Source organism: Lagenorhynchus albirostris, chromosome 7 (genome assembly GCF_949774975.1).
Source record: "Lagenorhynchus albirostris chromosome 7, mLagAlb1.1, whole genome shotgun sequence".
Lineage (NCBI taxonomy): Eukaryota > Metazoa > Chordata > Mammalia > Artiodactyla > Delphinidae > Lagenorhynchus > Lagenorhynchus albirostris.
The window spans coordinates 13,114,113-13,132,098 of NC_083101.1; the positions used below are offsets into that span (position 1 = coordinate 13,114,113).

At 58.4% G+C, this 17,986-nt stretch overlaps 1 protein-coding gene across 16 annotated transcripts in view; it reads right to left on the bottom strand.

The window, feature by feature from the left end:
- Nucleotides 1-17,986, bottom strand: part of DAB2IP (DAB2 interacting protein) — a 194,977-nt gene that overhangs the window by 32,111 nt on the left and 144,880 nt on the right. The window contains exon 1 of one of the 16 annotated variants that reach the window (XM_060154446.1): nucleotides 8,353-8,493. The exons of 13 other annotated variants lie outside the window; for them this stretch is intronic. In XM_060154446.1, the coding sequence (XP_060010429.1) occupies nucleotides 8,353-8,492 (140 nt within the window). In that variant the 5' untranslated portion in view covers nucleotide 8,493. Of the gene's footprint in view, nucleotides 1-1,176; nucleotides 1,394-1,950; nucleotides 2,100-8,352; nucleotides 8,494-17,986 lie in introns of those variants that run through there. 2 more of the 16 variants (XM_060154443.1, XM_060154451.1) reach the window with 2 other exon arrangements.

A 17,986-nucleotide genomic window follows, 5' to 3' on the forward strand; every position in this document is an offset into this window, starting at 1 on the left:
GAGGCCACAGAATCAGGTCTCACGGCAGTGCTGTGGGCTCCACGCGCCTGGCCCTCCTTACCCGGGCCAGGCTCGCCCTGGGCTGTGCACGCAGGAAAGAGCACACACAGCACGTGGCTGAATCCTCACAAGGCTGAGAGGAGGACGCCCACCGGACGCCGGCGAGGCCTGCTTCAGGGACGGCAGGTGACCGGCTCAGGGTCTCAGCTTCCTCCTGAAGTGACCCCTGTTCGCGCCCCAACCCCCCCAGGGGCCCTTTCCTCATCTGAAAGAGAAAGAAGGACTCTGTCTCAAATAGCAATAAATGGTAACACGCACACACGGAAGTGCTGGAGAGAGGGTCTGCGGGGAGAGGCATTCTCCCAGGCGATGGAGTCATGAAGAGGGGGTTTCCCATCAAGACCACATGGGCTCAGCTGCAGCCCTGCTGGCCGGGGTGCATCTGCCTGTCCCACCTCACCCTGGGCTCCTCTTCCCCAGGGGTCATGATTCCCTCAGGCAGGTCTCCAGGCACAGGCAGTTCCCTCCACCTAGAAATCCCCTTGTCCTATCCAACCTTCAATACCCAGCATCAGAGCCCCTTCTTCCAGGAAGCCTTCTCAGACTCCCAGGGCAGAGAGCGACCCCAAACCCTAACGTTCATTAGGCTGTGCTGGGAAGGCCTGTCACAGAGCTGTCTCCTTACCAGGAAGGGGTCTCCTCGTGGGGAGGGCTGGGTCTGGATCAGCGCTAAGATTCAGAGTTCCTGGATCAAAGCCCCAACACCGCAGGAGCTGAGGTCAGCTAAGCCTGGGGGAGGGGGAGGAGGTCAGCTGGGATGAGGACAATCCTCCCTGGTCCCTCAGACGCTGTTAGTGGGAGAAAGCGCCGGCCTTTGGGGCAGCCGCCTGCTCATGGCCAGTTCCCAAGAGCAGCACCCTGGTGCTTGCCCAGAATCTCCAAGAAACACCCCTGCTCTTGATCTGTCCAGGTATGGGGCGCTCCCTCCATGTCTCCCAAGGTCAGGGGCTCATCCAACCCTCTGTGGCTGCACCCTCCACCACAGCCGCATCCTCCCGAGACCGTCCCAGACCCAGCTGATGCTCTAGACCTTCAACAGCCCCCCAGTCACTAGAGGCCCCATGTCCCCTGCAGTCCCCCTTCCTGACCTGGACCAGCTGTCCAGGTGGCCTTTACCTGCGTCCTCCATGCCATGGAATCCTCACACTTCCTGGGAGGGGGGGTGGTGCCACGATTCTCAGGTCACAGACAGGAGAGCCAAGGCCACAGGGGAGGGAGGCCTGCCCTGACCTCCTCTGCCTCTGAGAGGTCTTGGCCAGGGCCTGGGGGGCAGTGCCCTCCCACCAGATGGGCCCCTCTGCCCAACATGATGTCACTCCTGCCCTCGGCGCTCCCCTCACAGCCTACGGAGAATCAAGTCTCAGTGCTTCACCCTGGGGTTGAGCCCTCCCCGAAACTCCAACCCTGCCACACCACACCCTGGCAAAGGACCTAGACTCTCCTCGCCAGCGGGTCCCAGGCCAGCAGGAACTCCCTCCCTCTGGGGGGACCTCTGCCCAGGCTGTTTCCTGAACCCGTCCCACCCTTCCCTCCACTCTCTGCCCGACAACAGCCTTTTCTGTCGGCGTTCAAAGCCCAGTCCGAATGCTGCCACCATCACACTGTCCCTGGTCTCTCCAGACAGACAACTGCTCACACCCGGGCCGGGGGGCTGAGCCCCACTCCACACCACTTTCCCACCTGTCTCCTTACCCAGTTCTCATGAGAACCCATCAGGACTGAGGTACCGCACCTCAGAAAGGCCAGGTGTCGTGCCCAAGATCGCACAGGCAGCAAGTGGCCAAGGGGGACTGGAACCCCGTTCAGCAGACTCCAAGCCTAACGCTGTCCGCCCAAGCCTCGCCTTCCCCTCTGCCCACAGGCGGCCACGCAGGGCCACAGCCAGCTGACCTGCTTGCCGTGACCCGCTTCGCTCCAGGTCGGGTGGAAGAGCCGCGGGGCTGGCTGGGGTCGGGCAGCCGTGCCCAGGGCCCAGGAGCCCGGGAAATGTGGGCACGCCACAGGCACGGGCGGAGCCGCTGTTGGAGATATAGCCAGGCACCAAGAGCAGCACACTGTGAGGGCGGGGGGGGGCAGGAACAACGGGACATTGTCCTGGCTCCTGGGCCACAGCCTTATCTGATAGCCTTCCAGCCAACCCATGAGCTGTTTTTCAACTCCGTCCTTTTTTCTCTTAAAAGGTTAGTGACACAAAAGTTTAGCAAATTCCCTATTATTTCAAGGAGGGAGGAGACCTGAAAATAAAACTTGTGATACTTAAAAAGCTCTATATGACACAGGGAGGATGTTCCCAGCTACGGGTGGGGAGAGTTGAGAGTGGGATTGGATAGCCTGGAAGGTAAGAGGCTCAGAATCTCCTTCCAAACCTCAAGGGGCAGAGGGAGCTGCCGTGCCTGCCCCCAGAGGGCAGGGCTGGGACCAGGAGAGGCCAATTCCAGCTCAGTCACACTGTCCCCAAATGGGCCAGCCTGGTTTGGTTTTAGAGGAGCGGGCACTCTGTCTCTGGAGGCATGCAAGCAGGAGCTGGGAGCTCTCTTTTAGACATGTCGAGGAGGCGTTGCCCGCGCTGCTTGGGGGCTGCTGGCATAACAGGCAGGCAGGCAGCGAGTTAAGCCCCAGGGATAAACACGCAGCCCACACACCTGCCGCTGGGAACGGGCGGGAGGGCAGCAGGCCCTAGCACCAAGGGTGCCCGGCTGTAGGAGCAAATCTAGTCTCCATTCCCTATAAAACACACAACCATGAGTACTTTTAACTCGTGCCACTCTCTAGGACTCAGTTTCCCCATCTCTAAGCAGGGAGAACTGACATGCCTTCCTCCCAGGGCTCCTCAGAGCGTCAACTGAGACAAGGCAAGGTGGTGCTCGGGGGAACAGGGGTCAACGCCAGCGACCACACCAGTCACTCATGCCGGTCCCCATCCTCTTTTGTCTGCTCTAGTCACTGCCTCATGCCAGACACCCCTGTAGGAGCGCAGACACAGCTGTGAACAAGGCCGATTAAGGATTACACACCAGCATCAAGGCTGACGTTTCTAGGGGAGATGACACTCCTGATGTTTGGGGTAACGAGACAGGGATTTTGCAGGCCATTCTCTGTTCCTTTCCCCTGACCACTCAAATCTCTTACCTTCTCCAGGCCTCAGTTTCCCCCATCTGCAAACAAACTACATCTAGCCAAATGCTCTGGGATGCCTCCAAAAAGCCCCCCCCTAAAAACAAAAATGCAATAAAAAGCCCCTAATTTCTTGAAGTGAAAGGAAGAAAGAGGGTGTCTGTGGGTGGGCAGGAGACCCTGCTGAGGGCCCACTTTAGCCCTTCGGCCTGTGACCCCGAGACCTGGCCTCTCACCTGCACGCCTGTGTGGTCTCACGCCACTGCCTACAGCCACAACCAGGCCTGGACGGGGCAGAAACCCTGGACAAGGTTGGTCTCCACGGAGGAGGTGCCCACTTGAGGGCTGGCAGAACCCGTGGACTCTGGAGTCGGTCAGAACGTGCCAACCATGTTTCCACCTGTCACAGCCCGGCAGATCCAGGGAGCTGTGCCCACAGCAGAAGACGCCAGGTCCCGGGGCACAGTCAGGGGGAGGGCGCTGAGCTCCTGAGAATCAGGCAGCATGACACAAACAAGGCAGAGAGCCCCCCCGCCCCCCCAGAACATCCAGCGGAGCCGTCTCTTCCCCAGGCCCGGCCTTGCCCTGCTGGCCTGGGAACCGGCTGCTGAGGCCAGCGCTCACTCCTGGCCCCACTGGGGTCCCAGGGGAGGGGAGAAGAATGCAGCTGCCTGGTGGCTCCCAGGACCCTGGGGAGACAGAGCCTGTCCTTAAAAGGCAGGGAGGCTGGCCGCCCTGCCTGGGAAGGCTTCCTGGGATGACAGGGCCTAGAGGCCTGGTCCGTCTCGGCCCAGGGCTCTCTCAGCCCAAGGCAGAGGGGCAGATCCCAGCAGTCACTAGAACCAGTGTGAGCCCATCCGCACACTCACACTGAGCCCTGGGCTGGGAGGTGCCCGGTCTCCTGCCTCACCCTATCCCTGGGAGCCTGTGCCTTCCCGACACCGCAGGGCTGAGTTGGAAAAGGAGAGTCCACATGCCGGCAACCAAGACAGGAGGCTGGGATGTCTCCTCACGTGCCACGGCTACAGCACAGCCCGAGGCCTGGCTCCAGGGGTGCCCCGTATATGCTGAACAATCGACACTGCGACAGCTGCTGCTTTCTCACCTGCTGAGCTACTTCAGAGACTGTGACCGAACCCCCAACATGTCAACTCCCCATTAACATAAGGGACCATACACCCAGAATCCCGTCAGCAAAACCTCCTTGCTGCCTGTTGCTGACGTGGGGAGAGGCCAGGGACATGAGGGGGCTGCTTCTGGCCCCTGAGCTGGAGAGGCGCCCCTCAGCATCCTGACCGTTCCCCATCCCACCCTTTCCAGTATAATTCTGCAGCCTAAGGGAGTTTTCAAAGAACATTCAGGGACACATTTACCTCCCCACATCCCTATATCTTTTTTGGGGGGAGAGGGGAGGGCAAGGGGCACACAGAGAGAGAAGAAACAAAAAACTTTCCATCTATTCCCCCAAGTTATCCCGCAGCCTGAATAATTTCCGGTTTTTAATCAATAGCTGTCAGACTTGTCAAATGACTTTGGGGACCACAAAGGAGTTTTTAAACATTCATAAACCTCAGCAGAAGAGTAAAGTGCCCTGAATTTTAAAAGAAGAGAACCTGAGGAACATTCATTGAATAGGATGAGATTTGGGCAAATCGAAAGCGAGTTGAGGGCCAAGTGCTCCTGCTGCTGCTGAGCGGGGACAGCTCTCCGTCCCTTCCTGGTCCCCAGGAGAAACCGCCGAGCCCAGCCCGGCCGCTCAGGAAGATGAAGGAGAATGACACCCCAAGCCCTAAGGTCCCCTCAGCTCCCCCAAGTAAAGCACCCCCAGGCAGGAGCACAGCAGCAGCCCCATCTGGCCCACGGCCCGGCACTCAGCCCCTCCACTAGGAAGACTCTGGAGAACCACCGAGGCCCCGGCCGTGCTGTCCCTTCCCTGCGAGCTCAGTCTGTGCCAGTCTCCTCCTCACATGTGTGAACACGGCCCGTGCGTCCCCTTGGTCCCACAGATCACCCGCCGAGTGTGGGACTAGCTTCTGACTCGTTCCCCCACCTCCACCCAGGACCATAAATACCAACAGCTGCCTCAGGCCCTGGGGACCCATGACCCAAGTGGGGAAGGATGATGAAATGAAAACAAAGAACAAACTGAAAACCAAGGCTTCCAGTCCCCAAGGAAGCAACTTCCCTCTTGCTTATCTAATTCCTCCCAGCTCTCCACCTCCAGGAAGCCCTCCTAGGCTCAGCAGACCCCTCCAAAGAATGTCATCTTCTCCCCTCTTACCCCTCCATCCCAGACCCAGGTGCCGTGCCAGGTGGTCTTCTGGTGCTGTGCAAGTCGTTCACATTAGGGTGACAAGGTGATCTGGGGACTGTCCTTCCCCCATCCCTGGGCATTAAGCTTCCTACCTCAACCAAGGACCAGCCACGTGTCAACACAGCCCCAGCCCCTGGCACCATGCTGGTTGATGACTGGTCTAATGTGGTGAGGCCTCCTTCCTTAAAAACAAACACACGTAAACATAAAGTTCTGTGACTTTGGTCAAATTAAATAACCTGCACGTCTCAGTTTCCTTATCTGTAAAATGGGGAAGACATCACCTTTGGTGCTACAGGTGTAATCTGACACGCAGGGAGCCCTGCCTTACCCTGGGCATTCTGCCCCTTCCCACCTTGCAGCACTTCTCCTTTAAGTAGGCACCTCCACGTCCCCATTTGAGGAGAGATGGGCACCCTAGGTTCTAGCAGCAATGCCCATCTCCTGTCCCGCCACCACTTAGGACAGGGGGGCTCTGTGGCCTCAGGGAGACGAGGCAAAGACACGAAGGGGAAGGGGCATGGGCCAAGGGAGCATAGACCTCGGGTTGGTCTCTCCTGCACCTCAGTTTTCTCACCTGACAAGTGGGCTGCGCTGCCCTCCTCCCAGAGCCTGATGGAGGTCTGATATGCGAACACCCACCCCGCCTGGTTTGAGTTAATCCAGCGCCCCAGTATATAGTTACTGAGTGCCTCCAGCATGCCAACGCTAAGCCTGGGGGCCTTGGGACCCCAGCTCCCCATCCTCCCAAAGCCTGGTGTCTGGGAGCCCCAGCAGGGCATCAGAGCTCCGCTTCCCAGACCGAAACTCACAGGAGACAGCCAGGAGTGCTCAACAGCAGCAAAAAAGCAGGAGCGGGGGCGGGGGCGCGGTGGGGGTGGGGGGGGCGGGGGCGCGGTGGGGGTGGGGGGGCGGGGGTTGCTGACAATAAGCCACAGGCTCCCAGGCCGCCAGCAGAGGCAAAAACGCAGGTCAAAAGCAGGGCGTGGCTGCCGAGTTCCTCCTGCTCCTAGTGACCCATCCGTGGCTCTCCAGCTCCCGTCACCCACGACAGCCCACACACCTGGCACGTGCACCAGGCAGGCCCTGGCTCCGCGGGTTTTTCTTGTTTTTTTTTTTTGCGGTACGCGGGCCTCCCACTGTTGTGGCCTCTCCCGTTGCGGAGCACAGGCTCCGGACGCGCAGGCTCAGCGGCCATGGCTCACGGGCCCAGCCGCTCCGCGGCATGTGGGATCTTCCCGGACCAGGGCACGAACCCATGTCCCCTGCATCGGCAGGCGGACTCTCAACCACTGCGCCACCAGGGAAGCCCTGGCTCCGCATTTAGCGGATTCCGTTGCTCATGTGGCCCAGCCGCCCAACTACAGTTAAGGAAACATGCCCTGAAGCTGTGAGGAGCTTCCCAAGGCCAGAGAGTGTGCCCGACTCCAAGAGCCCACCCTCTTCCCGCCCCCCCCCACCGACTCCAAGAGCCCACCCCCTTCCCCCCCCAACCCCCTCCCCCACTGACTCTAGGATGAGCTAGCCCTGCCTGTCATTTGCCACCGGCCCACAGGATTCCAACCAGCAACGCCTTAAATACAGCCTCCAAGGTGCGTCCCAACCCAGCCACACTGGGCTGTGCACATACACTCAGAACGTGCCCAGCAGCAAGTGCGCCTTATCCTTCAATGCCCAGCTCAAAGACCACCCCTCCGTGCTGCCCCCCCCCAAAGAACCGACACCTTCCTCCAGGGTTTCCCTAAGCACTCCACCCCTGCGAAGTGGAGGCTCAGGGAGGGAGGTCCAGCAGCTTGCCCAAGGTCACAGGTCACTGGCACGGGGCAGGCTGGAGGCCTGGCATCTGGGCTCCAACTCCAAATTCTTTTCACTGCCTGTCAACGCCTCAGGCTTTCACCAAACCTACAGAGATTGTGTGATTAAATGCACCAACTTTCAAGTAAAAAACTCGTGGGTCACCAGAACTCCACTGAGCCCTGCCTTTGTCACCTGTCTGGAAAATGGCGAGGACACATAGCTGTAGGAGTCTGATCCACCGGCAGCACCCCAGCAGTGGTAGTGAACGTGGGCAGGACTAAGGGACACGGAGACTTGTAAGAAGCCAGGCACAGGGCTGGCAGTTCACAGCAGCGGCTCATGTGCCCCTCACAACCCCTCCACAGGACAGTGTGTGACAAGCCAACCCCCCGACTTCTCTGGTGATGGGGTACTTCCCCAGTAGAGACTGTCGCATCACAGGGGCCTGGCTCCGGACAACCGTTTCAAACATTTAAGCTGGAGCAAAACATACCCCAGGCTCAGACACACCGCCGGCCTGCAGGCCAACGGATCAGGGAACAGACAGAGGCAGGGAGAAGGAGGGAAACAGAAGAGTCCAGTTGAGACCCGGGGCTGGGGCAGGGATGACACGACCCCCAAACCCCAGCGCAGCCCCACCCAGGGCAGCCCCGGGCTCGGCGACTCGGAGCAAAGGCCAAGCTCATTTCCCCGTTCGGTTCTCGGTGCAGCCACAGAGACCACCAGGCCTGCTCGTGGAAAGGAGCCACTGACACTGGGTTTCCTCTCTTTCAAACACTAAAAACAGCAACACCACTCCTCGGTTTCTCGCTTTTTGTCGGGCCATCCTAATTGCTTCCACATTCTGGGCCGGTGGTAGACGTCCACAGAGAGGCAGAGGCACCATAGCTGGGGAATGACTGAGTCCCTCCCGAAACTGGGCATCCTCTCTGACCGGCCGCTCCCACCCGCCTCAGTTCTCCCTGGGCCCAGGAGGCTGGTCAGGGGCCGAGACTGGCAGCCTCCCTCCTGCCTTCTTTCCTGGCCTCCCTCACCCCAACCTCCGCTCAGGCCATCAGGTCACTCACCATCCCTCAGCGCGGCCACCAGGCTCTCCAGGCCCAGGCCAGCCACCCCGCTGCCCGCTGTCCCCCACCGGGCCCAGCCAGTCCGGCCCTGCTCTGGTCCTAGACATACCATTCCAGCCCTGTCCGCTGGGACTGATCATAGCTAGTCAAACAAAGGCTAAGTTCCAACTCTCCGTAATGTGCTTTTAAAGGGCCAGTGTCCCACTTGGGTTGCTGGGGACTTAAAGACACACCTCCCTTTTTCTGTACAGGAAACAAGACAGCAAAAACCCAAAAATCCCTCAAAAGTCATGATCAGATTAGAGCCCTTGGGAAGATTTTAGACAAAATGCACGACAGTAAAAATCCGAATTTCATCTGAAGAACCCCCAAAACCCCAAAACAACGAGGCTACATCTCAAGAATAAGGGTGGGAAGGGCAGAGTTTTTAAGCACTCACAACGGGCCGGCACAGCACTCAGCACTTCACAGCAGCGTCTCATTACTCCTCACAACCACACCACAAGACAGGCAGCAGCTGGACTCATCTTACGGAGGAGGAAGATGCGGCGGGCAGAGGCTCCTGACTCGCCCAGGATGGCACAGAGCGGCCCAGCCAGGGCCCAGCCACGTGAGGTCAGCCAAAGCCAGGATTCTTCTCCCACCTGCTCCCTCCAGAGGCCCCTCCCGTTCCATATCGACTAGCATCTTGCCTTCAAACATGCAGGCGAGGAGGAGGAATCATTTGTCGCAGGTGCCCAAACACTGGGCTTTCAGTCTAGGCCTCAAAACTTTGTGAAGTGGGTTCTACTCTTTCCCCCTTCTCACAGATGAGAAGATTGGAAATCATGAGGCACAGGAAAGTCAAGGAGAGGGAGGAGAAAAGAGGGGGTCCGCAGCCCCTGCAGGGGTGGGGCATCCAACAGCCAGGCCCTCGTCCCTTCCCAAACAGGCTCTACAGTCAGAGGGGGCAGGTAAGGGAGCCGTCCTTCCAACCTCAGGGTTCGGGCAAGCAGACCAAGGTCCAAAGGAAGGGAAGAGGCGGGGCTGCAGGGATGGGGGCTCTCCTGGGGCCCCTAGGCTCCAAGGGTGGGCAGGGGAGAGGAAAGGAGAGAGTGACGGCCTGGGCCTCAGTACCTGGGCTAGCAAGCCCTGCAAGAAAGATGGGTCATTTCCGGGCCCCAGGAGTGGTTGGGCAGCCCATAGGTGCTGTACAGCCATCCTATCAGAAAGGCCAAGGCCAGGCGGAGTCCTCAGACCTAACTCTGCAGGGGCCAGGTCATCCAAGGGTTTACCGCCCTCAGTACGCTTCTTTGGAGCCTGGCAGTCAAGTAAGTCTGAAGCCGTGTAGCCTGGTGGTTAAGAACATGAGCTCTGAAGCCAGACTGTTCAAATCTGGACTGTGCCACTTGCGACCTTTTGTTCTTGGACAAGTCATGTCACCTCTCTGGGACTGTTTCGCCCTCTGCAATAATAATAGTACTCAGCCTCACGGGCTTGCTGTGAGGAGTCAATGAGTTACAGAACAAAGCCTGGCTTCCAGTGAGCACTTAATAAGACCGGCAGGTTTAGCTACGATGAAGGACGCTGCCCCAGGATATGCTGGGAGACACAAAGTGGGAAACTAGCTTCCTGGGTAGTGACCCTGGGAAAGTCACATCTTTCTCTGGGCCGCAGTTTATTTCTGTAAAGAGGGGGTCCAACTGGGACCCTCAGTGACTACCAGGCAAGACCGCCCTCTAGCATGTCCCAGATGCCCACCGTCCTCCAGAAGCATCCAGGTCATAAGGCCATAAAGGCTGAGAAAGGCTGGGCTGTAGCCTGAATTCTTTGCAACATAAAAACAGCCTGACTCTGGCCCACCCCACCCCCCAGGCTAACTGGGGTCTGCTGGGTAGGGAGAGGGTGCAAGGGTGCAAAACCACATGGCCTGTCAGGAGGCAGCATAAGGCATCACCTCTCCAGGTAGAGCCCAGCCCCACCCAGGCAGCTCTGGACCTCAGTCTCCCCACTCCCTAGTGAGGGGCGGGCCCCCGCCTCCTCAGGTGTCTCCCAGGGGACTTGCTGCAGCTGAGCTGGCTTTCCATATTGCCAAGTTTAGCAGCCGTGCAAGCCCTGCAGCATAAAGAGCCTCCCAGAAGCTGTGGGCTCCCTGGGCCCCAAGAGTCCCCAGAGCTTGATCAAGTTCAAGGTCTGCCTCTTTCCATCTTCCTGGAGCCTAAAGCAACTGGTGTGTGTGCTGGGGGAGGGGGAGGGGGGAAGGGGAGAGACGAGCACTAGAGGAAACAGGGGCTAGGAGGCAGCAGGCATGCCTTGCAGCCCCAGCAGAGCACATGGCCACTATTCCTGAGGGGCAGTGGGGGACCAGGCCCCTTACACCCACCATCACCTCCTCATCTATAGGGTTAATCAGTCAGTCAGGAGTGGCGTGATTGGGAGGTCTGCGGGGCTGAGTGGCAATTCTAGTTGTGTTCCTTAGCAACTGTGGGATTTTGGGCAAGTTCTTCCACTTTCCTGAAGCTCAGTTTCTTCAGGTACAAAATGAGGAAATACACTATCCTCGGAAGATAACAGGTGTAAAAACACTGGTTAACCAGGTGCAGAGAAAGCATTTAACAAAACCACTGGGGAACCCAAAGACTCAAATATCTGGGTGTCACTCATTCAACAGGAGCATTAGAGCTTAGGCTGTCCCCAACCCTACACTGTCTCCCCAATAAGCCAAACACATTCTAACCCGCACCCCAACCCCACCACACAGCCAAGCACTGCGGGGAGGTCAAGGTCCCAGCTACCCAAATATTCTGAAATAGACCTCGGACTTCTCCGGAGGCCAAACACACCAAGGAACCTTCCAGAGCAAAGCCACCGGTGCAGACCAAGTCCCACTCTCAGCTCTGGGAAGGGCGGAAGGGCCCTCTGAGGAAAGCCAGGTGCACAGTGCTCTTCCTTAGGCGCCCCGGACTCAGAGAGATGGGGCAGGGAGTGGGGAGCACAGGGCTGGGTGACTGCAAGAGCGGAAAGCGAGCCCTCCAAGGAGAGAGGGAGACAGAGCTCAGAGAGCTACTGAAGACCACTGCGGGGGGCGGGGGCGCCCAATCCAGCCCTCATCTCTAGGGATTCCGCTCAGAGGCTCCTGATGCAGGCCCAAGGCAGGGGCCCACTGCTGGTGCACGGGGACCAGGACCCGGGACGTGTGAGCCCTCACCTGACCCTCCTCGGCTTCCCGGACAGGCCGCTCGCCCTGCGCTTCTCAGGCCCTGCCGCCTCCTCTTCTACTCACTTCCTTTCTACTCAACACACCTGGCCTGACCCCAGTGCTCCTCCCAAAGGTCTTCGTGTGACCAAAGCCAACCACAGTTCCTGTCCTCTCCGTACTCAACAGGACAGCTAGTTCCCTCCCTGAAACCCAGGCCACCACCCCCTCTGAGGTGCCTCCCCTCCCTCCCAGGCCACTGCCCTGCTTTCCCAGTACCGCACCACCTTTCCACCAGGTGCTGGAGTTTCTCAGGCTCTGACGTGGGTGCACTCTCCTTCAGTAAAACACTCTCCTTTGGTGATCGCATCCACGCCTTAGCTTTAAACACCTCCAGGGCTCAAGACTCCAAAGTTTCTATCCCAGCTCTCCCCTCCTCTGCGCTCCAGACTCACATATCTAAATGCTGACGCCTCACAGAATCTCAAGTCTGAAATGTCCAAAGCGGAGCTTCGTCTCAGCCGCTTAAGCCAGGAGTCTCAGAAGCCAGCCACCGTCCCTTTCCTTGGCCTCCAGAACCCGATCCATCGGCAAATCCTACCGCTACCGCCTCTAAAATCTCTCACACCTGTGCACGCCTCTTCACCGGCCTTACCCCGCCTCCCCACCCAGGAGTCACAGGGACCCTTTAGAAAGGCAAATCAGATTATTTAACTCCTGGGCTAAAAACCCTCCAGTGACTCCCTACAGCAATTTGAATAAATCCGAACGCCTCCCCAGGGAAAGAGGTCCGGAGAGTACTGGCCTACCCTCTGATCTCATCTGGCAATCCCCATCCCCCAACTGGAAGCCACTGCTTTCCTGCCCTCGGGGACTTTGCACTCACTGCTCCCTCAGTCAGGAGCTCTAGTTCCACCCCCTTCTCGTAAAGGGTGGCTTCAGGAGGCCGGTGGAGCTCAGTCCTCCCCCAGACCGCCCCCGCCCCGCTACAACAGGTCCTGCCCCACCCCCATTACTCCCCACGGAAACACTTGGCTGTTTCCTTCACATCATCTTGTTCGTTCAGCCAGCAAATATTTATTAAGTGCAAACAGTGAGCCAGACACTATTTTAGGCACTGGGAATCCAGGTGCTGAACAAAGCAGACAAAAATCCTGACTGATATCACCCCATCTGGAATTACTGATGTGTTTCTCCACTCACTTCTGATTGCCTGTCTCTCCTGCCAGAAGGGAAGCTCTGTTGTCTTTCTGCATCCTAAGGGAGGGTCTGGCAACAACTCAGTAAGTATTTATGAAATAAACATGTAACAACAAAGAAACAAAGAACAGGTCAGCAAGAGAACCAAACCCAGAAAGACACAAGAAGTCACGAGCCACGCCTTCGCTGCCTTAAGGCAGACGCCTCTCACTACCCCGGGGTCTCAGGTGAGCAGGAAGGCTTCTGTGACACCCCAACCCTCCTAGGGGACAGACTAGATGCACAGTGGCAGCTGGTTAACCGTGGAGAAGAGGCATGACTGCAGGCATGCGCGGTCAAGGAGGGCTCCTAGAGAGGTGAATCTGAACACGGCCAAGCCCCACCCCGCCTCCCAAACCTAGGGAGAGGCAGGAAAACAAATTTGTGTTTTAGAGCTCTGATGTTCTTTGGTCGAGTAGAAAACAAGAAAAAAACCTGGCTCCAAAAAACCCTTTACTTTTTATTAGTGTCTGGATCAATAAAAGTTTTGGGATTAAAGCTTCCCTCCTGCAATACTAACCGTCAGAGAGACAGCCTAGGATTATTAAATCTGTCTCCAAGAGGCAGCGGCTAGGAGCCCCCGCGGCTTCACCCTGCTCCTCACCTGCGCTGGGAGGCCCAGGCTAAGCGGACAGTAGCCCGAGGGCCCTCGCTGGCTCCTCAGCTTGGGGTCAAAGGCCCCTCCTCACAGCCCACCTTGCCAACCCCACCACCTCCCTGGGCCTAGATCTCCTTCCCCACAGCTTTGCCTGCCTGCTTCCACCTCCTTGGTCCTCCGCTCACTGGGCTTCTCTCCACCCGGATCCCGAAGACTTGAAGCTCCCGGGAGGGCTGGGCCTGGTTCCCAGGAGGGAGGAGCCAGTTAAGCAACCCGGCCCCCACCTTCCCCCTTCCTTCCAAGCCGGTGGGGGTCTCCCATTCTTCCCCCGAGGCCAGCGTGAAAACCAGGCTGCTCAGGAGGGGCTGTGGGGCCTCAACAAGGCCCTGGCCGGAGAGTGGGTGGGCTCCCAGGGCTGGGCCCCCTTGGAGAAACAGCTCCACATCTTCCAGCCTCCACCCACAGCCATCGAGGTGCCCACCCACAGGGCAAGAAGTTTCCTGCACCCCCTTCCCCAGGCAGAGCCACCCACAGACCTTGGCGGTGGGATAGGCCTCTGGGCTGACCCTGGTCTGGGCACCAGGGGCCTGGGAGCCAGATCTGGCTTTCGAGGACGGCCGGGTCTCCACAGAGCAGCTCCTCCGGCCCGGCCCAGGATCTTGCCGAGGTTATCACCGAGGAGTCCGAGGCCACAGAGGCCCATTCCTGAGAATGGCGGGCACCCAGGTGCCTCTCCCGGCCAGATCGGGGGATCTCTCAGTCCAGGCCAATATCTAAGAGGTGTGACCAGGCAGGTTTCCCCTTCCCGCAAAGCACGTGCTGACTCTGTCTTCCAAGTTGAAATTTCAGAAACGACTTAAAAAAACACATCGGTGACAACTCTAAGAGGTTTCCGGGTCCTCCACGGAACAAGAGGAAAATTACAGTCTTCCATACAGGTAATCACATGGCACAAACTCCAGGTCCAAGAAGTCTAGAAAGACGCACTTCCAACCACGAGCAGGTCGCCCGCCAAAGGCACCTGGGCGGGGTGCGGGCCCTGGGACCGAGCTACCGGTCCGGGAGGCTGGAAAAAGGCTCGCAGAGGAACCTCAGGCTCCTCCCCAAAGCGCTGACTCCGCCCAGGGTCATAAGCCGCCCGAGTCCCGCCTCCGGGCCTTTGCACTTGCAGTTCCCTCTGCTTGGCCCTGGCTCTAGGCCAGGCTGGTTTCTCCTCTCTCTCATTCTGCTCTCAGATCAATTGTCGCGCGCGTCCTAGTAGAGGTCGTTCTAACCAAAGGAGTAACTTCCACCGCCACCCCAAGTTATCACTCAACTTCACTTTCCTCATGGTACTGATCTGAAAGCTTGAGCCCCCTCCTCCTCCCACCTGGAGAACGTCCGGGCCTGTTTACCTGGTAGGCCCGGCACACCTCGGGCCAGTGCCTGGCACAAAGTAGGCACTAACAGATGTCCTGATCGAATACTAGTGTCCTTATGGCTGGCCTGAGACAGGCCGGCCAAAGCTAAGTGGGAGCTGGGGTGACCGAAAGACTCGGGGGCGCGCCAAAACCAACTCTCCCGCATCCGGCTCCTGGAGCGTTCCAGGCTCCGACCCCGCGGCGCCACGCCCCTCACGCTCCAGGCCGGAAGCGGCTGACTCCGCCCCCCGAAGCCCCGCCCCCACCCCACCCCAAGCCGCTGGCCCTGCCTTCCCAGGCCCGGCGGCAGGGGACATTCCGCGGCCAGCTGCCCCCAGCTGCAACCGCTTTCCGCCCCAACCCGCCGGTGTGCTCCGGACGCGGGCGGGGACGAGGCCCGGCCCACTCCCCACCGCCCGCAGAGGACCCGCCGGAGTTCGTCGGGCTCAGAGCAGCAGTCCCGAGGCTCCCACCGCCCCCACCCTCCCCGAGGGCCAGTACCCTCCCTCTCCCGCACTTCCATTCGGACATTTAAAAAATGCGAACAGAAACGGAGGTGTAGACAAAGCCGGGGATTTGCCTACTACGGTCACCCACTCAAACGGGGCTCCCGACTCTCTGCACCGACTCCTTGGAGCTAGACCTTTTGGGAATGGGTTCAAGCTCCCTCTCAGGGCGGTTGTTCTCTTGTATCGGGGCTGGGCCAGCAGGACAGAGGGGGAGGGTTAAGTGCCGGAGGGAAGAGACAAGGGGGTGAGCTGCGCAGGTTTGTGAATGCTACAGGACGACAGGGGCAGTCAGACCCAGGAGCCCAAATGCTGCCCCACCCGCTGGCCTGGGGGGTTCATCCTTGGGTCACCCTGACAGGGCCCTTACTGAACTGAAAATCCCTCTGGGAAAGGCACACCCAGCCACCCTGACATTTTCGCCTGGGGTTACCCGCTTTGCCATCCTTCTTGAAAAGCCATAGCAATGTTTTCCAAGTATTGAGCCTCTACCACACACAGGGAATCACCTCCCTTAACAGCCACCACCTGGAGGGGCTAATCAAAGTAGAGTGGCTGCTGCAGAACTTTCTGGTGCAACTGGAGTATGGAATCCAATCCCTCCATGTGAATATGGATAACAGGCCGGTGGGAGAACAGCGCCCCCGCCTGGGGTCCTGCCTACCCATAGCCTCTACACCAGAGGCTCACAAGCCCCAGTTCAGCCCATGGTCATTTCAGCCTGCTCCAGACCCTCAGCAACAACTGAGCTCCTATTAAGTGCCAGACTGTCAGGCACCTACTGTGTGCACGTAGGCAGCACTCTGGCTGGGGCACCTGCAGGGCTGAGGAAGAGGTCTGACTGTAACCCCACAGCAGCCCCCAACCTGGGAAGTAACTCACTCCGTCCCCTGCTGTGTCCTTCCTTGGGCTCCGCTCTGTTCTGAGCACAGGTGAACCTGACCACAGGTAATCCAACAAAACCTGCCCCCCCTCCATCTGCATCTGCTCACACCCCCAAAGCCCAGAGAACTCTTAGCCAGAGGTGCACTTATGGTGGTGGTTCCCTTCCTTCCGAGGTGAGGTTTCCCCTCGCAGCTTCATCTGGGTCTATCCAATATCTTAATAAAATTTCAAAACAGGGGAGAGGTGAGGCCATAGTCACCAAGGGAGGCCCTAGGGCAGAAGCCCCTTTGGCTCCCAGAGCATCCAAGGCACCTGAGATGGAGGGGACAGAGCCCATCTCCGAGCACTCCTCCAGGGCGCAGGCCCCAAGCAGGCCTCCCACTTGAACTCAATAATAGCAATAAACAGGTAAGGCAGATACTGTAACCACCTTACAAATGAAGAAATCAAGTCTAGAGAAGCTCAATCACTTGCACAAGTTGGCCCAGCCACATCTGAAAGTACAATAGATGTGCCTCGCCCCAGACAGCCGTTTGTACCTATTTACTGGTCCCCTCTTATCTTCCTCTAATTCTAATACCCCCTCCTCCAGGGAGCCTTCCCAGATTTCCCCCAGGCAGGAAGCCACCCCCACTGGTTGATCCACACAGTTCTAATATCTTTCTATAACAAAATAGGCCCCTGTGACAGGACCTCTCCCTCTGCATGACAGCTGTCACAGGAGGGGGGTCACAAGCTAAAAAGAAACGAGCCTGTTATCTGGGGTTCAGAAGATGTACTAACCAGCTATTTGACCTTGAATAAGGTGCTTTCTCCTTACCCTTCTAGCCTCAGCTCAGGGGACTGCATAACCTCTTGCAAGCTGCTTTCAGAGCCATCTTGAATAATATGTGAAAGGGAGTGAGAACACAGTGAGCGTCCTTGGAATTTCAGAAACTGACCCCGTGACTCCTGGTTCCAGTGCCCCCAGTGACCAGGTCTCCCGAATCATTAGGCCCCACCCACCCACTGCACACTCCTCACCTTCACACACACCCCCACCAGCCAGCCACAGGCCCTCTTCAGCTCTTCCCCAGGCATCCCTGCCCCCTCTCATGGCTATGCCTCTGCTCCCACTGACCTCCCCTCCTGCACCCATCTCCAATTCTCATTCACCTTTCAAGGCCCAGCTTAACTGCCCCACCTCAGGGAAGCCTTTCCCAGTGTCCCCAGGCCCAGGAAGTATGTGATCTCTCCCTCTCTTCCTGAATTCCCAGTCCTCCCTCCCTTTCTCCTGGGTCCTGCTGCCTGTCCTGTCAGGCCCTCCTTGGGGTCTATTCATCTCTGGTTCTTCAAGTCCTAGGACTCAGTAAATGTGTGATGGACCTCTTCTCCCAAAAGCTCAGAGCCCAAACGTCTCATGACCTTTCAGATCTGAAGGTGTCTCACCAACTGGGCCAGGCCCTGTGGGAGACTCTGGAACCTACCTTCCTCAAGGAGCTTCCCATTTCCTGGGGTACAAGGGAGCCAGTCCCAAGACTGTCAAGGAGCACTTCCAGGCAATGCTTGTATATCCCCTCGGGGAGAGAGATGCATCCTGGGAGGGAGGACCTTTCTTGTGACCACAGCACTCTCCTTTCCAGAGGCTGTGTAGAGGACAGAGGCCCTTTGTGGCCTTCCCAGAACTGCCTCAGCCAGAGGAGGGCGCTGCTGTAACCCACTGCCTCCATCCAGGTGAGTCTGCAGGCCAGAAGCAGGCACAAGACCGGAGAGGGATGCCCCACAGAGGACAGTCAGCCCCAGGCCCTGGCTGTTCGTGGACAAGGGCTTTTGAAGAGACCACTGCTGTACT